Below are 19180 nucleotides of genomic sequence, written 5' to 3' on the forward strand. Positions count from 1 at the left end.
TGAGCAATTGATGTAATTCTATAATATTATCGATAAAAGTTCTTTTGTCTGAAAATGTTTTTAGAACGTAGTTTATTTCGCGGTTAACCAATTAAGTATACGCTAAAGACAGGTTTGTATTTGATTATTTAAAAAAATAATTCTGAACAAAATTAATCGTTTTTTTGAACGTAGAAACCGGCTCATTAGTATCACATTAAATACTGTTTCTATAATGTATCATTAAGTTTCTTTATCTTAATATATAAGTATAAATTACGCGTCACGTTGTTTGTCGGCGATGGACTCCTAAACTACTTAACCGATTTTAATCAAATTTTTCACACCGTGTGCAGTTTGATCCAACTTGAAAGATAGGCTATATTTTATTTTTATATATGTAATTATTATATTTAAGAAAATAAAAATAAGGCGATACAAAGATCACCAGGTTACAGATATAATCATATCCTATTACAAATGAGAAAGTTTGTGGGGATGGATGGATGTTGTTGGACGCAAATACCTACTACTGAACTGTTTGTAACTAAACTTGTTAGTTATGTAGTGTTTATTTTTTATACCGACATTTCTAAGGGATCGGAAAATTCGCGGATAAAACCGCGAGGCGTAGTTAATTTTCATATAAACTACAAGGAAATTGTGTCAAAGTTGTACCAGTAGGCAAAATCCAATCTAATATTATAAAGCTGAACTTTGTTTGTTTGTTTGTTTGAACGCTAATCTCAGAAACTACTGGTCCGATTTGAAAAATTCTTTAGTGTTAGATAGCCCATTTATCGAGGAAGGTTATAGGCTATATATCATCACGCTAAGACCAAAAGGAGCGGAGCACCAATGAGCAATGTTTCAAAATCGAGGGTTCTTTTGTCCTTTTGAGAGCTTCCGCTGCGAGCGCTGTGAAAACAGTTAAGTTTTGCAAAAATCATGTATGACAGAATTGATCCTCTTTAAAAGTTCTAAAAAAAAGTCCGCGACAGCATATATCTATCTTTTAAGGTTGGCTCACTATAACCTTTTTTATGTTAACCAAGTTTTTTCTAAAATAATGCATTATTTGCGAAAATGTTTTTGTAAACATGATAGTAATCCTTATCTAAATAAATACGTTATTCATCACAAGTATTTAATTTAAAACAAAATAGCCTTTTTATATAATTCGATTTCAATGAGTATCTCAGAAGATATCGCAGTTTTTAAATAACATCGTAGCAAAGTAATGATCAAGTATTGCGCGCGCCTCTGTTCCACGCGGACGAAGTCGTGCGCATAAGCTAGTAACGGATAAAAGAGATAACTGTCGCAATACATTGAAAACTACTAAGTTTCATTTTAAAAGGAAATAAAATATTGTAAATTGTAAAAAATGCGTCAATTGACACATTCCATTACAAATCGCAAAGCAGTTAATTCTGTAAGACGTGATTAAAGTAAAATTACTTTTAAATTATTTATAAAAATTTATCTAAGATCACGCACTCACGTACTTAACACGAATTCTTATGTTTATTTAGTTTATCTTTTAATCTTCGTAGAAAGTAATTCTTTATTTGGGTTTTATTGGTATTCTGTACGATATTGTTTATTGAATTGACACTCGTATATTGTTAGCATAATATCTTTAACACAATAAAACTTCCAAATGCTTAAGATACTTAAGTTAGTAGTTATATTATTTTGTACATTTTAAAATTATAAGACAATACTGAAAAAATATTTCCAAGGAGATAATCTCAGTGTTTATGTACTTATTTTGTGTACTACTATATATAACTGGATTTGTCTAGTTTCTAACAAATTCTGTATTCGTATTAGAATTTGTCAGCTCTATATAAATAAAAATATTTATCATTTGTTTCGTAACATTAAAATAGAGCTGTCTAATGATGAATGCTGTGTGGTCACGGCAGTAAGAATATAGCTACCCCCTCTTTCCGTAGGCGTTTTAAGAGGCGACTAAGGGATAACACAGTTCCACTACCATGCGAACTTGTGGAGGCCTATGTTCAGCAGTGGACTATATTATACTGAAGTAATGATGAGTGATGTCTAATGATGTTTTTTCTTCAAACTTTATTTATAACATTTATAACGAATTTTATTAAGACGTAATACTCTTTTTTCATACTGGGTCAAATTAATAAACGCCTAAATAAAATAAAAATTGATTAATGATACATATATTACGTACATCTATGGATGGATTGTGTAAGTGAGGACATGAGAAAAGAAAGGAGTAAGCGCTGAAGTGACGAATAATAGAGAGGAATGTGATAAGGGCAGGGAGATGATGATGTGTAGTAGGTATACGGAAATATCTTAAATATTTATCACTACCTGCCTACTAGAGAATTTATTGTTATCTATCAATCCTATCTTTGATAAGAGATAAAATGTTAGAGTAACAACAAATACATCTGACACACGAAAGGGAAATGGAATGAAAAATTATTAAGTGATAAAGGAATTACGTAAATAGTATTTTTTTTTATTTGTCTTACCTCATAGCCTTTACTGGGTGTACAGATTTTGATGAATCTTTTATTCATGTATTCGAAAGCTGACGCTTGTCATGTGGTCCCAATAAAATATGATTGAAATCTGACGAGTACCTTTTGAGTTATTCATAATAAGGCGTATATAATTGACAACTTTTTCGACTACCCACACTGTAGCTATTACTTGTCGATGTAATTTGATATTATTATTTTTTCTTTTGCGAGCAAAAACAAGTATAAATTAAAGTGTTAAAACTGACTATGAAGGTTTAAAAACTTATTTGAGTAGTTGCCAGCTCACCGTCAACTTTGGTGTGATTTGGAGAAGGTGGTGCGGATTCGACATCAGAGTGTAGGCTGTACGAGTGTTCTGTTTTGATGGGTGCAGCCCCAAGAGCTGCATCTGTCATAAGTCTGTCATGTAACACGACGCCCAGCTTCGTATCCCGCTCGATCAGCCAGTCGCCCATCTCTGAGTCCTCCTCCAGTACGTCCTGCATCTCCTGCAAAGATAAAAAAGAAAATCTTAAGAATACTAATTTTCTTTTAATTAATTAAAAAGACAACAATTACTTTTTTTAGTTGCATATGAATTGAACAGATCAATAACTAACTCATTCGAATAGTTTTGAAATTTATATATATTTTTGCAATGGCATGGTTGCACAGATTATACAATGATAATAGCTTAATCAGTTCATAAGCGCTACAGGTAACATAAGCGTTCTAAATCTTACAATATTTAAATTTAATACTTGTAAAACTAAGAACTTCTAGATTTAGCACATTTTACAGTAAAAATTACGAAATAAGGTCGGAGAATTAAATTTTTGACGCAATCGTAATGAAGCTTACAAAAAAAAATTGCGGTTTACGTTAAACATCACGAATTTCTTAATTGTATATTTGGAATACCATCGGCCAACTACAGTCATTTACATTACCAAATTTTACTAAGATTGCTAATAAATTCCTATCTGCAAAAACGTATTTCATAGTTGATTAAACAAAATGATGTAGTGTTAATTTATATAACTTAATAAATTATAATGGTTTTTTAATTATTACGTTTTATGTGTATAAAAAGCGTTAACGCAATAGAAACGTAACGATGTCGCATTTACTCGTGTATTCACAGAAAAAACTCACGCTTCACAACATACGAGGTCAATAGCATGTGCTATTAATTCGCATCTCTAGCTCTGCTATTCGCTCGGCCCTCACCTTGGCCGAGTGTAAACAGGAGGCACTCGGATGGTTGAGACGAATTGAGTTAACGTCCGCCAAACTCGGTCGCCGACCCTGCAACGACCGCCGACTGCCTGATGAGCCAAACCACTCGATAAGACCCAAGTTAGACGACCACCGCCCATTTTTTTATGACCATAAACTGTTGGTAGTTTATTAAAATGCCTTCGTCGGAGATTGTGAATTTGTGAATCGTGGACACGGTCGCGTGACCGCATTGTTGGTAAAAATGTTTTTGCTGTTTCTATAATAGTAGTCTATTGTTGTAGTCTATACTCCGTTGTAAGATTTCAAGCTATCTAGAATTTCAAAAGGAAAACAAAACAGACCGCTCTGTAAACGATAGCTCTACAAGTCCGAGACAGTACGTAGCTTTGTAACTGGAAGTTAATGTTGGACTGTAAGAATTGAACACAGATAAAGTTCGTATTAATGTTTACGAAGGCGTTCTGTAGAGTCCGTAGTACCCACTGAATTCGGCGTATCTGACGAGATTGAGGGTATTTACCTTTAGTCCACGCCTCGTCGTTTCGTGGCTGGCGCTTGTGGGAAAACCGACGAGCATACTTTAGCGAACGTGATGGAAATTTTAATAACAATTACTATTAGGAGTATTTTACACTGTTGCATAAATTACTGCAGTAATTATGGTGTAACGACACAATGTATCGTTATTTAAATTATTGTGTCCATGTTTGTTATGCCTCTATATACATTAATAATAATGATATTCCCATGAAAATAAACTATTCTTTCTCACACAATATAAAGTTAAGGATGATGACAAGTCATTTATTGATAAATAGGCTTGCGTTTTCTTCTTATAGACACGATATTTACAATTAAAGTAACGGTTATTTTCGTATAAACAACATATGAGGTTTTTTCCAAATTTTTAAAGCGAAAAAGTTTCTTTACATTCGCCCTTGTAATTAACTAATTATCGTGCTTTAAAACGAGTTGTTATTTCATTATTATCCATAATAGCCGTTTGTTTTCGCGTTTACTCGACGAAGCATGCATCAGTGGGTCTCAATTAGACATGACGTAACAATCTCCCGTTTCGATACTCATATTTCACTTTCTATTCGCTTCAAGACTTATTTTGACAATGTCGCAACATATTTTTTTGGTGTTAATAATTGATTACATGAATCAAATTTATTGAAATCTAACTTAATTTAAGAGTATTATGTAATTTACTCAAAATGACATTGTAAGACATCTGACAGACTTTTTATTTAATGAATAAAATGCCTCAGACTTAACGGCTTTGAGTAGGAAAAGAATATTGATTTGATGGTTCGACAATGAAAAAAGAAAAAAAAAAACTTTAACCACAACAAAATCGGTATATTCTATAAAGATATTGGCTGAATGTGGATTGAAGACGCTGGAGTAAAAGTGATCGAGTAACAACTGCTAACATTTTATTGACAGTTCAAGAAAAGTTATAAAAAACCGAAATGTAAACAACATTTAAAGCCACATTTAAACGTTATTCATCGAAATTCTTTCAATTGTTGGGTCTTGAGAATCCTTAAAAAATTTACGCAAATCTATAAATAAAACTTTATTAAATGAATATTTTTCATGTTAAAATTACGTATTTTATTAGTCTTATTAATGTTCTAAACCTCTCAATCTTGCGTAATTCAATATTAAAACAGTGATCGCCCGCCCCAGACAGGTTTATAACTGTATTGTTTTTATGCGGTTTTGTCTGATAATATTATTAACATTTTCTTAAAACGTCTTAGCAAAAATAAACTTTAATAATGTGCATTAAGAATGAATTTTAAATATATTTAACAAAATTTCATTAAATCTTTAGGATATATTGTTCCAGACTAATCAAACGATAAATAGTTTAAGCGTCTAGATTAAAAAAAAAACCCGTCAGCGTCGGACCACGTCCTAGTTTTACTAGGCACACAGGACTGTCGATCTGTAGTTTGTATGAATAATCTCCAGTGGTATTAATATAATTATAATGCATGTTAACAAAAGGCATGGGCATTTTGATGTAAATTTTTAAATAAATAAATATAAAAAAAAACGACTAGATTAAGATTGTAAGAATGACAACTATTTCTTAAATCCTTATTACTATGTTAATAAAGACGAAAATGAAATTTACGTTATGTAAATGACCTTTACATGAATGTTATTTTTTAGTCTCGCGTAAGATTGCAGTGCTTCTTTTGAATGACGTACAAAACGTGACTTGATGGTTGAGATTGTATGAGTTATTTTTAATTGCGAATTACCTCATTATTAACTTATTGTATGGTTTTATAGCCTTCAATACATTTATAAAAGTTTGTATTTATATACTTCAATGAAATTAATTTTCATTATTTGATAAAAAAATTACATTTAACACAAAATATAATCTGTTTAGACTTTTAAAAGAAAAACCCAAACTTAACAAAAAACAAATTTAATTATGTCAATAATATAATATAGTGAACGATAACGTACAAGTCTGGTAAACAATTAATTATCATAATATATTTTTATGACCAAATATATTATACAAGCGTTTGAGGGTTGTTTCTCGCTTGTTTTCAGCCACAAGTCAATAATTACATTTAAAATAAAGTGCATATTTTTTTTATGTTACTTACTAAGAAAATAGGTTGACAATAATAACTTTTATTGTTTTCTGTTTTACTGCAGGTCTTTAGAATCATTAAGAATTTTAACCGAAATAAAAGGTTTTCTTTAGTTTTTAATCACCATGAACGCAAAAAGAGTATTTACATAAAAAAATATAAAATCTGAAAAATAGTTATGCTTATACTCCACTATACTCTATATTATATATTCCATTGGGCTATTTCCGTTTCCTCTTTTTAGTCAGTTAATGCATGTGAAAAAATCCAATGAAGGAAATACTTAAAAAAGAAAAAGACTGGTTTTTGGAAACATGGAACAAAGGCTTTGTACAATTTAATTTGTATAAGTATCTTTTTCTCGATTACTAATTTTTACTTCAATACCAATAAATAAAAAAAATGAGTAGGTTAACATCCGGTCAAGCGTATGTAAATGTTAAGTGTGAAACTGTTGTTATAACTTATTAGCAAATAGTTTTTAGTCGATTTTAATAGTTAATACTACCGCAGTCATTTAAATAAAACTCATTACAATGATTAAGCTTCCGGGAAATAAACCGTAAAATTGTGTGTAACACATCACGGGTAAGAGAATTTTCTGTAACTAGTAGGAGTGTAAGTCGAACTTTATGACCGATTAATGTGTTCATAAACGAAGACAGTTTAAACTTTAAATACGAAAGTGATTTTTTTATGCAAAAAATATTTGTGGGATATTATTCATAACAAAACGCGCAAGTGTGCCAGATGATCTTCGCGACTTTTATTTGTCATAGCACGACGGTTCATAGCCTCGGTAGATTTTAAATATGTGTTTTAAGTTTATTCCTTATTAGTAAAGTTAACCCAACTTAATAAATTGAAGAAAATCTTAACCCCAATTCAAATTTCTTTCTTCAATTTTCTAACCCCACCCCAAAATCAATGAATGTGTCAAGATTTATTCCAAGAACTCCAAAGAAAGTACTATCTTATATAAATTCAATAAACCTCTAGCGATACTTAGTGTCTAATTTCGATGTATTACAAAATTTGCACGTCCACACAACGCCTTTGAATATGTGTATAAAAGATGTTGCAACTTGTACAAGCCCGCAAACTAGTTCCATGCGTCAATGACGTACTTGCATAATAATATCGAACAGATAATGTCACTATAACCTAATTCCGATATAAGTCTCTTAACAATACAGTATGAGCTGACGTGTTAAGATTGCAGATATGTGCGTGATAACATATTTATTTATTATTAACCATTACAAATTACGTTTAAAAGCGTCTTGGGTACCATTTTATTGGTTAGTGTTAACTGCCCTTCACAAAATCAACATGAACTCAAATACGAAAATATATATCATAGTAGATAATTTGACCAAAGATTAAATTATTTTGTCTATTAGACCTTTATTTTATGGTTATATAGTCTGTAAGCTAAGCCTTCAATAGTCCAAGTAATTTAAGGAAGAGGGATCCTGTTTCCAACGTAATAGGATTTCCTGCTTTACAAGAATAGACAACTTGTTTTATAGTTATGAGAAAAGCCATAAATTCTGCTGTAAACATTAACCGACAAAATTTAATAATGTTTACCCGTAAATAACTTTTAAACTTCATAATTTAGGTTAACTTTGATTTACTGATAGGTATTTTAACGTGGAATTCATTTAAAGATATAACTAAAATAGTGTATACAACTTCTTCAAAATATGATAAAAATTGCATGCTTTGCAGTTTTATGTATTTTACAATATTGTCAAGCTGAAGAGCCTGCTTGGTTTCAAGTGCTTGTAAACATTTCAGAAACTAGTATTTCGAATTAAAAAATAAATTTAGTATTAAATAAAGGCTATATAACATCACGCTACGGTGATCAGGAGCGGAACGTTAACGAAATAGCTCATTGAAGTGAGGCCGGTAACATTAACATATAAACAGTGCTTCTCCTGGTTTAGTACCGGTAAAAAGCCGGTTCAAAGTTGCGGTTAAAACTATTTATTCACAGTTCAGTGTTTTAAACACCAATACAAAACAAAAAACAAATAACATTTGAAACAATCGCCTTACAATCAGATGCAACACGCAGCCATCACTAGATTATAGCTAATATATTGTACTCTTCAAGCAACCTTTGAACAGAGAATTTTTGTGAAAAGTATGGAAAGAGCGTAAAATTCTGATTCTGTATAAAACGGTTCTAGTTTTATACCGAAGTAACTGGACTTGACGCTCGAGTTTAGATTTTAATATTATCATTTAATCAACATTGTACCGTCTGTTATGAGATCCGAATGTTAAATAGTGTTCCGTTATGATTAATCGACTTCATTATCAAAACACAAATCCACAATAGATTCAACAAGCTGGCTTTAATTTAAACAACTAAAACAATCGTCTTAAAAGTACATATGTACATAATGATAATTGTAAAGATTATTTTGGGTACTATTTTGATATTAATATTAATAAGTTTGGCCTATTTTAATTAATTTTGATTTATTGCTAATCTGAATATTTTATTGATTCAAATAATCAATTTGTGTCATAGTTGAATTAAGTAGTTGAGATAGCAGTCCCGGCTGCTATAGGAATGCGTTTCTGAGTCACGATCAGTCATGTCAAACGGTCGAGTTTGGCGATGGGCAATTAGCGCGTCAATTAATAAGCGGTACTCATCCTTATTGAAAAGTGCGTGTTATCATACATATAAGCTATTAGAATGCTTTTTTTTACTTTCGTGCACGTACTAACTAATAAAAGCCTAAGACTCAGAAGTATGGCCCACTGCCACTTAGTAGTAGTAATCTACAGATTTATACTGAGACGAAAATATTTCTCATCTTATGAAAAAAGGAATGTTTGAGCATTCGCGGTGAAACTGCTAAGTAATGAGGATAAAGGATTTTAGAACAGAAAACTTGGTAATTTTTTAGTAAACTGTCTCTATCATTTTTACACTCTAATATTTGTATAAAGATTTGTTTTATCAGGTAGGTATACACCTGAATAACAACCCGATTAAAAGAGTAAGTATACACGTGTTTCACAAATCTACAGATAGCGTGAGATGTTAGTGAGATAACGAATCTATAGATAAGTGAACACTATTGTAAAATTCGTACTGACTCGTAGTTGATGACAATTAAAAAGTATATACTCATTTCATAATCACGCCCAAAACTATTTAAAATTATAAATAAATAATAAATAAAAATCTACAGCATACATGGTCGTCTGTTCCTAAAGTAAGCAACTTAATGCTTGTGTTATAGGTAACAGCCGACTGGTATAGCTACATTTTTTTTTCGATAAACATTCATATAAATAATCATCATCATTACAGCCTATACAGTCCACTGCTGGACATAGGCCTCCACAAGTTTACGCCAAAAATAACGTGAACTCATGTGTTTTGCCCATAGTCACCACACTGGGCAGGCGGGTTGGTGACCGCAGTACTGGCTTTGTCGCACCGAAGACGCTGCTGCCCGTCTTCGGCCTATGTATTTCAAAGCCAGCAGTTGGATGGTTATCCCGCCATCGGTCGGCTTCTGAAGTTCCAAGGTGATTGTGGAACCTTGTTATCCCTTAGTCGCCTCTTACGACACCCACGGGAAGAGAGGGGGTGGCTAAATTCTTTAGTGCCGTAGCCACACAGCACCATATAAATCTACAGATATAAATAATATAAATAATACATACATAAAATATTACATACTAGCTGCCCGGACAGATTTCGATCTGTCAATAGCTAATAGTAAAAACCAAATAATTGTGTTTGCAAGCAAACGAAGAAAACCGACTTCAATTATATACAAGTAATACAACGTAGGTAGACAAAAAAATTGTCAAGTAAATACGCATTATCAATGATTACTCCAAAAGTGGTAATCAAATCTCGATGAAATTTAAATGTGACCACATGATAAACATCGGCTTTCGATTAAATTAACAATCATCAAAATCGGTACACCTAGTAAAAAGTTATGCGGATTTTCGAGACTTTCCCTTAATTTCTCTGAGACCCCATCATCAGATCCTGGTTTCCTTATCATGGTACCAAACTAGGGATACCTCCTTTCCAACAAAAAAAGAATTATCAAAATCGGTCCATAAACGACGGAGTTATCCGCGAACATACATAAAAAAATAGATACACGGTCGAATTGAGTAACGTCCTCCAAGTGCAATTGTTTTTAAAACAAAAATTAAGTATGAAAACCTTCCGTGGGCTTTATGAAACATTCAGAAAAGTAAATTTGCCGAATTGGTCGAGCCATTCTCGAGTTATGCGCTTAGCAACATTCATTTTTATTTATATAGTTATATTCGACCCAGACTCGGGGTGGGATTGAACCCACAACCCACGGAGCAAAAAGCAGGGTCACTAAAAACTGCGCCAACGGGCTAAAAAATTAGGATCCCGTGATATGACGATCCTCTGATAGCTTACAACAAGACATACGCAAAGGCGAGGAAAATATTGAAAATCTATTCGTATCAGTAAAATAATAGGTCAAACTCACTCTAAATCATAGCAAAACGCAGGGCCACATGAAGACACACACATATATATATACGCACACACACACATATATATACATACGTGCACACACACAAACACACACAACACGCGCGCGCATACAGACATAAACAAGCACACAGTTACGAAATACAATTTTTTTCCCATGAATAATTGAATAATTGTCCACTTTTCGTTTCTTATTTGTAAATCCAAAACAAAGAGTATAAAAAAAGCAAATAGTACAAATACACTCTTCGTTTTAATATAACGTTGTTGTCATCTTTGTATACTGATTAGTTGCATTTATTGTTGTTGCGTTTTCGATATTTGAAAGCAAAGTCTGATTTTTAACAAAAACCTTTTGGAGGAAGTCACTGTGGCCTGTAACACGGCTTTTTTAAGCTAGCTCGGGCCACAGGGCTTCTAGACAGTGTAAACGACCTACTTTAAGCAAAATAAAACAATTATTATTTTTATTTCTCTATGTGTGTTATTGGAGTGAAACATACATGTCGTTTTGACTTTTTTATACCACTATGGTGTCAAATGCCTGCAACATCAGGAGCATCGCAAGTGCGTTGCCTACTCTTCTCACGAACCTCTTCAGAATCTCTGGCTACGTTACTCGCCACAGGAACAACACCACTTGACAGCAGTAATTCTTTCCTTCTTGTAAAGGTACTTTCCAGTCTAGCTATTACATGTTTTGAACAGGATTATTCCTACTGTGCCCTACTTCAACAGTTAATAGTATACGTTGGAACTAGTAAAATAAAAAATAAAATAAAAAATTTAATGTTTTATTTATCAGCGTTACGTTTTAACATTAATCACCAACGAAATACATTGAGCTTGATCTCACAAGTGACTGAAGTGACTCGCAAAAGGTGCAGTGACATAGTTTACAGAATTCACTGATGTCCTTAAAAATAAAAAGTGAACGAATCCGTCTAAACACAATATCAACAAATTTTAGAAATCATTTTGTACTTGTATGAAAGGTTTACGGCATCATTCAAAATAACACTGAAAACTAAGGTCTACCACGGTTTAAATCAATTTTCACGGTCTGATCTTTGCTCGTTTAAATACATATTCGTACGCACAATGTGAATACGCTTCGGTTATTTAACTTGAGATATTCTCTTATTTATCAATTCTGAACATTTTAATTTTTAGTACTTAATGTTATGAATATGTATAATAACGAGAGGTCGCTCAACACAAATACGACAATTTTTCCTCAGACTGTTGTTTATTCCAATATTCAAGGTCTGTTTTTTATTAGTGAAATTTTAAATGTGGACTTCGTGAAACGTTTTTTTTATTTTAATTTAATTATACTGCACTGACATTAATTACATTTATAAATTGGTTATTTATTTTGTTGAAATAAAATCGAATATATTCAGCGGCATATCAATAACACGAAAACAAAATTTATTTCGAAAAGTTTTTAAGTCTCTAATAATAAAATTAAGAAAATAACTACTTATTATTTTCTAAGCGATATCTATACGTATATTTCAACGTTTAAAATAGAAAATATACTAATACAAAATTACTCACTCCACCAAATGTAAATAAATTAAAATAAATCTAATTTCAAACAAAGTACGTAATTTATTTTATTCGTTTATTAAAAGCTCTGATTTTTAGTTAAAAATTTAGTCTTCAAGGAGTTCTAGTTTTAGATATCTAACTATAGTACAAAGTCTAAGCGCTTTAGAATATGTATTTGCGAGAAGACCAACAAAGATCAGACAATTGATAAAGGTACTACTCTATCAGTATATTTTACTTATTTTTATTACAATAAAGTGTCACGTTATGGTTATATACAGTTGTACAGTGCCGAAATGACTGCATTCATATTGCAAATAATATAATAATAAAAATAATAATATAATAATAATGTTTTATTCATAAAAATAATGCTTTATTCATAAGATAACAGCTGTTCTGAAATTTTACAATCTTGGAGTTAGAGATTCACTTCGGGAGGTAGTTAAAACTAAACTGAATTGTCAAATGAAGTTCGCTACTATTATATCTAGATAACTATTATTATCTTGAAGTGTATTTGTAAAGAATTTAACTGCGACATCACCTATTTTTGTAAATAAATGTAATAAATAATAACACGTTGTGAATCTAAGAAAAAATCTCTCATTATAAAATAAATATTTATAAAAATATTTGTACCTGTCGTTAAGAACAAGCACATATTACTTGACGTTTAAATACACCCTTTACAGACCTCCATCTCGGTCTCAAGTGAATGTCTCATGAAATATCCACCAGCGCGGGCGCAAGGAATGGGAGCATTTTTTGTGAGATCTACTTTCACCAGCCGATAGTGGATTCGCATCCGGTTCAAGTACCGTTTGTATCGACTATTATCTCGATCATGCACATTTTAACTTAGTAGATATTGAATGTGTGAGATGTCACGTGCGAGCACTATGTCATCACCAAGACGAAAGCCTATTTATTAAAATAACATCTTGGAAGCATTAAAATTATTTTCATATAGCTTTTATTTTTTGTGCATAGTATTTATTTTTTATTTGATGTCCTATGTCCATAGGTTGTCTGGAAGAGATCGACCTCCTAACGATAAGAAAGCCTTTGTAATACATCTTTCCTTGTATGTCACTTTTTTGTTTCTTTTAACGGTGTTCATTAAATATTAAAAAACAGTATTAACCATTTTATGCAATTGATATTTGTATGTTTTATGTATTTATGATAATGCCTTATCTGTATTGAGAGGTAAAAACTGGTAACACTAAGTGAAGCGAAAGTGTTACGTAATAAAGAAAGTGTAGGTGACTATATAAATTAATATTTTATAATTTATTAAATTAGGTGTTAGCAAAATGACACTTAAAAAGCGTTTTATTTTTTCGTTATCTTTATTGAAATAACAAAATAATAATATTAATCTTAAATGGCCTTTTAATATTAATTTTATTTAGATTTCTTTAGACAGTTTTTAAAGTTAAAATTGAATGTTAATCAAATGTAAAATAATATGATAGAAATGTGAAGAAAATAAAAGGAATAATATATTTTTATATGTTTATTTACGTTTCATGTCAAACGTTAGAGGACTGTGGAAAGTACCTAGTGGGAAGTACCTAGGCAATGTATGGAGGTAATTACAATATTTTATAATTTGTCCGAACATTTCGTTTGTATATTTTTTAAAACACGGTATCTATTCTTAAGGCAACAGTGAACAAGTAAGTGTTACACAGACATATATATATTTAAAGAAATACGTATTTAATATGAAGGCACACCAACCAACGACCCTAAGGCGGAAAACGGGCTAGTCAGATTGTTTAAGTTTCATCATTTACTAGGATTGCCAATATTATCCCAATTATTTAATGTAATTCGTGCAATTGTTTTATGCGAAACATTTGACATTTGGAACAATCATATCATTTATTTCACAATATCATTTCGACGTTCGCATCTCAAAACGACAGTTAACTCAGATATTCTATTGAGGATGGCCATTATGCTTATTAAAGCGTCGAGAGTACTGGCATGCATAGTGCATATGCTATCGTATGTCGCAATGTGTGCCATCACACCGGTCGCGCACGAAATAGGTCGCGAATAATAGAACGCATGCTTTGAGAAATTCCCAACACACGATCGACAAACTAAGTTCGTTTTATTGATTCTTGTGCACGGTTTCGTTATTATTTAAATAAATATAAATTTCATAATTGGTAACGGCTTGGCATGTTTCGTTCTTGCCGCAATCAGGTTTTACTCACGATGTGTGACAGTTATTAAGTAAAAACTTAACCGACATGTATTGGTAGATCATTTTCAACCAGACCGTCTCTATGAAATTAATAATATACAAAATCAGGAAAAATGAGTATTTGAATTGTTTGACTCGTGAGAAGTTTCATAGTATAAAATTTTTTGAACGGTTTCTAATTACGTGCTCATTTTTTAGGTGTTCGATGATATAAGTTTGGTCTTAATTTTTATTTACCAGCAATAAATTTTATATTTCTTTCTGAGTTTAGGGTGATGACCAGGCGTCAAATAACCCATTTTTAATGTATTTGTGCTTTATATATTATTAAAAGCAAGCTAGGTTACAAGTATAAAACTCTTAAATCACTCTTTATTGCTTTGATCAAGTAAAAGGTCACAGTTTCCATTGGATATAATTAAAATGGCTATAGAAATAAGGCCTTACGTAACCACCGCCTGTCTAGACAATAGATTGGAAGAATAATTAGGTAAAACGCTACACAAATTACATTACTGGGTACGTACTGTACTGTTTGAAGTTATCTACAAGTGTTTTATATTCATTGCTTGTGACAGATTGTTAAGTGAATAGAATGTGGAAGAAATTGTTCAACGTATACGATTTATTGCAATTTATTTGCGACCGATACCGCTACGTTGTTTCGAATTTTTTAAATAGAAAATCTAAAAAGGCTTTTACCGATAGATTAGATTATGGATTTTTGGTAACATTTTATAGAATTATGGTTTCTTAAATAAGCTTAATTGCGCTTCTTTCATTTCTGAAATAAATGCTCTAGATACTAAATAAATTTTATTACAACGAATGATTATGAAATAAATAAAAATTTGAAAGTAAATTCGTGTTAAAATGCACTAAAAACTTGATACGGAACTTTCTAGTTTCAACTCAGGTTAGGTATTTTATTTCTTCCATTGATATCTATCACGATTCGATTAAAATTAAAAATAAGAGATAAATAGATTGTCGAGACAAACATAGAGTGACCTTTCTCCTAATCTTTTCAACAACTTGCTTCAAGCGTTTATTATCTAATAGTTCTTTATTATTTTAAGATCATAATTAAACTAGAAGCATATATCATCATTACAGCCTATACAGTCCACTGCTGGACATAGGCCTCCACAAGTTTACGCCAAAAATAACGTGAACTCGTGTGTTTTGCCCTCAATCAGTTATACCCTTTTTTGTAAACGTATTCGTACTATAACAACATTTATAATATTATTAGGATTGCATTAAAGCTCATTTCTTTCTAAAATGCTCGGTAACTAAAGCAGTTTTATGAATAGAAATGGAATTTGTCGCATGAATGAACCCTATCATAGTAATAGTAGCTCTGACTGAACACAAATGAAAAATATAATCCGGTAGGTACAGCGGGTGACATCAGAAAATTACAACGTGGGCGAGGTGTTAGGGACTATGACGTCATACACACCATAAAATTTGTCTAGACGGCGATGACGTCATTACAGAAGCGCCACAGTTATCAAGATTTGCCCTTTCAATATCAAATATGCTTAGAAAAAAAATCTACATAAATTTGAATATGGAAAAATGTTTTTTTTCTGTACATTAAAGTGACGATAACTTGTATTGTTATTATCTTCATAGTTATCTGTTACATATTTATATAAGGTCATTTTGTAATCTATATACCTATTGAATTTTTAGTGGACAGCGAATTTTATTACCGTTACAATGTAACAATAATACGTTCGTAGAGATTACAATTCTATCACCTTTTAAATTTAATAAATCATTTATTGTAATAAATGTATAAAAAAAATCTATATAGTTTTAGTTGAAGAGAATTTATTCATTAATTTAAACACAAATAGGTAAATAGGTATCTCACATTATCTCACATTTAAAAGTGGTATTATACTTTTCGCGAAAAGCAGAGGTTATTAAAGACAAAATTAAAAGATCTATATCAAAAATTACAAAAAACGAATTATTCCTAAACTAAATTAAAAACAAACAAATCATCATCATTGGCCTAAATCCGTCTATTGCAGACGATTTAGGCAGTGTCAGAAAGACACTGTGTTGTCTACTCTTCAGGAAAACGCAGAATTGCCTAAGCTCTGCGCCACCCTCTCGACCTCACTGGCTAGGCCCACTGGAACGACGAGTCGATACGTGTGGAGCCAGTTCGGCTGCAGGAGTCTGTGGCGTACACACAAACCTTATTTTTATATACAGTCTTTAAATTAAAACCTTCATGTTGATTTATATAATTATTTTATATGGAAGAAGAAATTTGACATGTCACTAGAATTATTTAATTTAATTGTCATTCTGTAATTCTTAACTCACTGAAGAATAAAAGATAGTGGATTTATATAAGATTTTTATTTAATCGATAAATAATAAAAAGACTTAATTGCCACTACACTGGTGACCCCGTATTGAAAAATAGGAACGGACTAAAAAGTAAGCATTTAAACTTTATACAAAATGGAAAGAAAAAATGTCGAACCTACTGAAACTGACGTTTTTCGTATCGGCGTAAAACCACCTCCATTTTGGGCCGAAGAACCTACAGTTTGGTTCTCACAGCTGGAAGGAAATTTCACATTATCTGGTATCAAAGATGACGATACTAAATTTTACTATGTTATTTCTACTTTGGAACAAAGATATGCTGCTGAAGTTAAAGATATAATTGTATCACCCCCAAAAACAGGCAAGTACGAATTATTAAAATCCGAGTTAGTTAAACGACTATCTGCGTCTCGCGAGAAAGAAGTCAAGCAGCTACTCATTCATGAGGAACTGGGTGACCGTCGACCTAGCAATTTCTTACGTCATCTACAGCGCTTAGCAGGACCTTCAATTCCAGACGACTTTACAAAAACGATTTGTATTAGTCGCCTACCTATAGCACTTCAACCCATTATTGCGGCCCAGAAAACATTAGATCTACAATCCCTCGCTGATTTGGCTGACAGTTTGCATGAGATAGTACCACCTACACCACAAGTTGCGTCGACGTCTACGTCTCAATCCGTATTAGAATCCATGGCTAAACAGATCGATGAGCTGTCCATGCAAGTTAACGCACTTAATACATATAGTTATACAAGAAGATCAGGACCTAGACGTCATCGTAGTCAAACTCGCGTTACAAGCATTACCAGATCACAATCCAACCATCAGAAGTTTCCAGTTTGTTGGTATCATTTCACTTTTGGAAAAAATGCGAATAAATGTATTAAACCATGCGACTTTAAGTCGGAAAACTGCAAGGGCAGTCGGTAATGGCGACATCCGACAGCCAAAATAACATTCCAGGTCGCCTTTTTGTCACAGATCAACGCACAAAAATGCAATTTCTTGTCGATACTGGTAGTGATCTATGCGTTTTTCCTCGTACGTGTCTTAAAGAACGACGCTCGCCAACAAATTACCAACTATATGCTGCCAATGGATCAACAATAGCTACATATGGTTTTGCTCACCTGGAATTAAACTTAGGGCTTCGTCGAGACTACAGCTGGCGTTTTATCGTGGCGGATGTAACCAAAGCTATAATTGGAGTGGATTTCTTATCACATTATGGTCTTATAGTCGACTGTCGTAACCAGCGTCTCATCGATAGCACTACGACGTTGACAACACAAGCTCATTCGGTATCATCAAGCACGATTTCATCAGTCAAGATTTTTCTGGGTAACTCGCAACACCATGAACTACTACATGAGTTTCTTGACATCACCAAGCCAGCGGGAATCGAACGTGTTCCTAAGCATAACACTGTTCATTATATTAAAACTACTCCCGGACCGCCAGTTTCTAGTTCACCACGTCGCTTGGCTCCAGACAAACTACTCATTGCTAAGAAAGAGTTTGAAGCCATGATCAAGAATGGAACAGCGCAACCGTCAAAGAGCCCATGGGCGTCACCGCTACATCTAGCACCAAAGAAAGATAACGGTTGGCGGCCATGTGGTGATTATAGAATGTTAAATGCAAGAACCATTCCTGACCGGTACCCGATCCGCAACATACACGATTTCACGCACAACATATCTGGTTGCCATATCTTCTCCAAAATCGATTTAGTAAAAGCATATAACCAAATACCAGTATATACTGAGGACGTTGCGAAAACTGCTATAACTACTCCTTTCGGCCTATTTGAGTTTCCATACATGACATTTGGACTCAGAAATGCCGGTCAAACCTTTCAACGTTTTGTCGATGAAATGACCAGAGGTATGGACTTCGTTTTTGCATATTTAGACGATTTTCTTATATTTTCACCTGACGAAACAACTCACAAGAAACACTTACGAGATATTTTTAACAAATTTCGAGACTATGGAATAGTTATAAATACTTCCAAATGTATCTTCGGAGCAACAGAACTATCATTTCTAGGATACCACGTCTCGTCGAAGGGAATCAAGCCTCTGGAATCAAAAGTAGATGCAATTAAACAATTTCCTGTGCCAAAAAACGTTAAAGA

General features: G+C 32.5%; 1 protein-coding gene across 1 annotated transcript in view; it reads right to left on the bottom strand.

Annotated features, from left to right (window-relative positions):
• Positions 1-19180, bottom strand: part of LOC123670265 (cyclic AMP response element-binding protein A) — a 131531-nt gene that overhangs the window by 18711 nt on the left and 93640 nt on the right. The window contains exon 2 of the mRNA XM_045603774.1: positions 2800-3001. Within this exon, the coding sequence (XP_045459730.1) occupies positions 2800-3001 (202 nt within the window). The remainder of the gene's footprint in view (positions 1-2799; positions 3002-19180) is intronic.

This window comes from Melitaea cinxia, chromosome 4 (assembly GCF_905220565.1).
Source record: "Melitaea cinxia chromosome 4, ilMelCinx1.1, whole genome shotgun sequence".
Classification (NCBI taxonomy): Eukaryota; Metazoa; Arthropoda; class Insecta; order Lepidoptera; family Nymphalidae; genus Melitaea; species Melitaea cinxia.